We start from the raw sequence: 5,752 nt of genomic DNA on the forward strand, positions 1-5,752 counted from the left end.
GAATTCCAACCCAACTATCAACTCGAAGTCATCTATGATCACCACTCGCAGGTTGAATTTTCCTTCGTAAGGGCCAAGCTTCACCGGTACCTCTTTGGCTATTCCACCCACTGGCTGAGGAGGTGAGTTGATAGCCTTGACACGACCTCTACCTTTTCCTACAACTAGACCAAGGCGCTCCACCTGAGTTGAGGCCAAGTAGTTGTGGGTAGCACCCGTGTCTATCATAGCCCGAATGGGCTTGCCATTCACCTTCATCTCGACGAACATCAAGGTCCTCTCTTGTTTAAGAGGAGTCCCCTCTTCCGCCTTCTTTTTCCCTTTCTTGGTGATTGGGCTTGGTTCCTTCTTCTTATGGATACCAGCACTGGTCTCCGCTAATGCCTCAGAAATAGAGCCAACAATTGCATTGAAGGCACCTACTGGTTCAATCTGATCCGTATCATCTGAGTCGTCGTCAGTCCCATCATCACAAGCCTGATGAGCGTTCATCTGCGCATTTGGGCACTATTGTTCCAATGTGGTCCGCCGCAATGACGGCATCCTGAATGAGGCTTTCTCCCTCGGTCATTGTTGTTTTACGCAACACTATTGCTGCCCGAGGAGGGAGCCTTAGATTTGGATGAACTCCGATCTCCCCCACCTCTGCTAGGGCCACCATTTCTAGGCTGGCCCCCTTTGAATCCTGCTCGGGAAGGCGGATGAGGCTTGTCTTTCCAAGCTTCCACTTGATAGTCCCCAAGGTATTCAGCTGCTTGGATCGCCTTGGGCAGGGTATCTACCCTTTGTCTTTGCAACTCCATACGGGCATAAGGTTTCAACCCTTCAAGGAAGGTGAAGAGCTTGTCTTTGTCCCCCATGTCACATATGTTTAGCATGAGCGCGGAGAATTCCCGCACGTAGTCCCGCACTGATTTGGTCTGGTGGAGCTCCCGTAGCTTTCTCCTTGCGTTGTATTCAACATTTTCGGGGAAGAACTGTAGGCGTATGGCTGCCTTCAATTCTGCCCATGTCTCGAGAGCATCTTCACCGGCCCTGATAGCTTCGTACTTCACCCTCCACCAGAGTTTAGCATCACCCTGAAGATACATGGCAGCAGTTGCTACCTTCTTAGCTTCTTCTAGCCCCCCAACAACATCGAAGTACTATTCGATGTCAAAGATGAAGTTTTCCACTTCCTTGGCATTCCTAGATCCACTGTATGGCTTTGGCTCAGGAATTTTTAGTTTTTGTGTCGCGGAAACGGGGTTCACAGCGCCCCCGATTTGGTTTCTACCTCCTCGAAGCAGACCCTGTAAAGCAGCATTGACAACATTGAGTTTGTCTGTCAAGTCATCAATAGTTTGTTGCATGGCAGTCACCCTGTCTGCCTCTCGTGCCCTGTAGGTTAGATCCTCGGTACTCTCCTGTTGGATTCCCTCGAATATGCCAAAATTTTCGGCTGCCTCTGTAGCTGCCGTTTGCCGGTCTCCCTCTAAGTCGCGACTGATGTTTTATATGTCAACTTCGGCCTGTCGCACTCTGCGGTCCAGGTCGTCCAATCTTTGCACTAGGCTGGTTCTTAGTTCAGGCACCGTATCCACGATAGGCCGTAATACCTCAACCGTCTCTTCAAGGGCCACAATGCGGTCCCCATGATTCACCATGGTCAGAAATGGTGGTAATGTCAATGTATTCCCTCGTCCGATGTCGAGCCTAGGCTCTGATACCAACTGTTACGCGGCGCCTTCCTGAGATTCCTTGGAAGGGCGACGTAAGGCTAAGCAACTGATGTCAGTGCAGTTACTGTCCGCCAACTGAGGTCCCCTCCGTATGCTAGACGAGATTGTCAGTGCCATACGGGAAACCAATGTCAAGAGCAATTGAGAGAACAGAAATAAGAACTGAGAATGGAAGAAAGCTTGATTGCATTAATGAAATCTATTACAGAAAAGCAACACGGTGTCGAGGGGGAGAGACACCAGTATAGAGAATTGTTTGCTTGCTAGAAAGTTTGATTGCTTGATCCCCCCTAATAATGCTTAAAAAAAATAATCCAAAGCTACAAGACTAGACTTGACTAAGCTAGAGAAACATAATGGAAGTACATGAAATAAAACTACTCTATTTTTACAATGAAAAGGACTTAGTTTTCTATAAGGCAGCAGCAAGTCCGTTGTCAGCAGCATTGTCTTTGGCATCACCGTCTGCGCATGCGGTGTTGTCTGTGCGCGCGGCGCTGTTGGCATCTACCTGCGGCTTGGCGCTGGCGAGGGATATTGGTGGGGCGACAGGGGCACCTGCGCGCTTGTCACTCGGCGCGGCCAAGACCACGGCGCCGTCCCTGGCGCTAGGCATTGGGAGGCTTGCTAGGATGCCACAGGGCGCGCCAAAGGGGTCATAGGGCATGGCTGGAAAGCCGCCCATGACATGGCTTCATCTAGATCCGAACCCTTAATAAAAAATTCTTTCTTGTCTAGATTTTTAGAATATTATATATATTGGTAATACTTACTGATTATTTTTAATAGCATAACTTAATGACTAATTGTTGTTTGTAGTTCTCTTAGATAATCCGATGGAATTTTTTTAACGTAAAAATCAATGAGACGTTCTTTTTTGGGAGGTGATGGCCTTAATTTTGGGAAATTCTTTTCAGAATAGTCAGATCTATAATTGATAATTTCAAAATATCCATAGTTTTTAAAAGTAATTGAAATTTAGCCATTTTTTTATGTAAAGAAAAAATCTGAAAAAAAACACCCTTAAAAATTCGAAAATTTTCAGCATAATATGTTGGAGTTCAAATTTTTTACATATGAGATTCCAACATAATATGTTGGAATTTCATAATGTGCTGGAGTTTCAACATAATATGTTGGAAGTTTATATGCAGGAACTCCATAATCCATCATATTATGCTGGAACTTTCCGTGTGCCAACACAATATGCTGGAAATTTATATGCAGGAGCTCCATAATCCAATATATTATACTGGAACTTTCCATGTTTCAGTAAAATATTGACTATTTTTCAATGACTTTGCAAATACTAGCTATTTTTCACTTACCAGTCCGGAAACTGGCTAGCCTGTGCTATTTTCACCTTAATTCTTGAAGGTAAAAATAGCACGGGCTAGCCAGTTTTCGGACTAGTCATCTAAAAATAGCCAGTGTCTGCAAAGTCATTGAAAAATAGCCACTATTTGGCTACAACACGGAAAGTTCCAGCATAATATACTGGAGATCGGTGAACTTGTGTATGAACTTCCAACATATTATGCTGGAACTCCAACACGCGGAAAGTTCTAGTATAATATACTGGAGATTGGAGCACCGGTGCTCCAATCTCCAATATATTATGCTGGACCGGTATATTATACCGGAACTCCAGTATATTATACTGGAGTTCTAGTATACTTATGTTGGAATATACCAGAACTCCAGTATATTATATTGGAGTATTTTTCCGGATTTTAAATAGTATTTTCGTTCAAATTTATCTTTACATGAAAAGTAGCTAAATTTCCATCACTTTTAAAACTGTGACTATTTTTAAATGACCACTTGTAAATCTGGCTATTTTTGAATTTCTCCCTTCTTGAAGCTGTCCAGTGCTTTAAAGGCTGCTGTTCGATGTCTAACATGAACCCAACACAATCGGTCCATGTATTGATGGCCCAGCCCATGAGTCCATATTGAGGTCAAAATTGTTCTTCTTTCTTCCTCCTCAATATTCCCATTGAAGTTTAATGGATATCAGCTTCGTTCTGCTGCAACAAAGGTAAGTAAGGCTTTTACGCCTTTTCACCCTTTGAGCTTCCATACATTCCATTTTTTCTCCTTGTAAGTGAATTCATTTCGATTCTTGAATGATCTTTGTTTCTTCACTGAAATGAGCTCAATATTAAGAAGAAACCAATCCTTAAAATCAATCCTCAGAACCCCAAAAGACCCATTTACGAAACCAACCCTTAAACCCTACAAAAACCCTCAAACCTCATCTACTTACTTCCCCCCTAGGGTACTAAACCAAATACCCTTTTCGACCCATTCCTCGAAATTCCCTGAATATGAAATGCCAACTGTAACATGGGGTGTAATCCAAGGCCGTAAAGAAAAGTTGGTGTCACGTGTCATAATCTGTGATTATTTGAAAAGTATAGGAATTATCCCTGATGAATTAGAGGAGTTAGAATTACCCTCAACCGTTGAAGTTATGCGCGAACGCGTTGAGTTCTTGCAGAAAATTGGACTGACAGTTGATGATATTAATGAATACCCTTTAATGCTTGGTTGTAGTGTGAGGAAAAACATTATTCCTGTTTTGTCATACTTGGAAAAAATTGGGATTCAAAAGTCTAGGCTTGGTGAGTTTGTTAAGAACTACCCCCAATGTCTGCACGCCAGTGTTGTCGTGGAGCTTGTTCCAGTTATTAAATTTTTACGAGGTCTTGATGTTGAGAAACAAGATATTGGGTATGTTTTGATGAAATATCCCGAGTTGTTAGGATTTAAGCTTGAGGGAACAATGAGTACTTCAGTTGCTTACTTGGTTAGTATAGGGGTTAATCCGAGGGATGTAGGGCCGATGGTAACACAATATCCATATTTTCTTGGAATGAGAGTTGGGACGATGATTAAACCACTTGTGGATTATTTGGTTTCGTTGGGTTTGCCAAAGAAAATCTTGGCGAGGATGTTGGAGAAGCGAGCATATCTACTTGGTTATGATCTTGAGGAGACGGTGAAACCTAATGTGAATTGCTTACTCAGTTTTGGAATTAGGAAGGATGCGTTGCCTTCTGTTATTGCACAATATCCACAAATTATTGGTTTGCCTTTGAAGGCTAAGCTATCGTCGCAACAGTATTTCTTTAACTTAAAGCTCAAGATTGATCCTGATGGTTTTGCTCGAATAATCGAAAAGATGCCGCAAATTGTTAGCCTACACCAGCATGTGATAATGAAACCTGTCGAGTTCCTTCTTGGACGGGGATTTTCATCTGATGATGTGGCAAATATGATAGTTAAATGTCCTCAGTTAGTTGCTTTGCAAGTTGGCCTCATGAAAAATAGCTATTACTTTTTCAAGAGTGATATGGGTAGACCAATAAACGAACTTTTGGACTTCCCGGACTACTTCACATATAGCTTGGAATCGAGAATCAAACCCAGGTACCAGAGGTTGCAAAGCAAAGGAATCAGATGTTCTTTGGCTTGGTTTCTCAATTGTAGTGACCAGAGATTTGAAGAGAGATTGTATGGTGATTATATAGAGCCTGAAAGTTCTGGTCCGTCATTTTATATGGGTGGGAAGTTAGAGCTACCAGGCAATGAGATCGTATCAGAAGAGGAGGAAAGTGATGATGAAACACTTTATAGACGCACTGTCTCATTGTAGTTTACTTTGTAACATTCGTGAATTGGGTATAAATGCTAATATCTTTCAATATTAATTGAATTCTTTTGCTGCTTTCTGGTTTGCCTAATGCCCTTGTAACATTCTTATGTAATCATTAGCATGATAATATACTTTTTTCAATCAAAAGTTTTTCTCATCTGAATTATTTATCCGAAAAAAAAAAGGAATCATTTAACCAATCTGAGAACGAAATTGTGCATGGACAATTAGCAATCTTCTTGGCTTGGGATGAGCGGGAAGCTAATCCTCGTGAGCCCTTTCTTAAGATTTATGCAGCTGATGTGAGAAGCCTGTGATACATCAATAGCTCTCACCCTCTGATGATATGTCATTTCTATTGTGATTAGCT

At 42.1% G+C, this 5,752-nt stretch overlaps 1 protein-coding gene across 1 annotated transcript; it reads left to right on the forward strand.

The window, feature by feature from the left end:
- The first annotated feature begins 3,684 nt into the window (after positions 1 to 3,684).
- On the forward strand, positions 3,685 to 5,464 carry LOC109221038 (transcription termination factor MTERF4, chloroplastic). The gene has a single exon (XM_019385498.1). It carries the CDS (start codon positions 3,874 to 3,876, stop codon positions 5,380 to 5,382), a length of 1,509 nt encoding a protein of 502 aa, XP_019241043.1. The 5' UTR covers positions 3,685 to 3,873; the 3' UTR covers positions 5,383 to 5,464.
- Positions 5,465 to 5,752: the final 288 nt, after the last annotated feature.

This window comes from Nicotiana attenuata, unplaced genomic scaffold (assembly GCF_001879085.1).
Source record: "Nicotiana attenuata strain UT unplaced genomic scaffold, NIATTr2, whole genome shotgun sequence".
NCBI lineage: Eukaryota > Viridiplantae > Streptophyta > Magnoliopsida > Solanales > Solanaceae > Nicotiana > Nicotiana attenuata.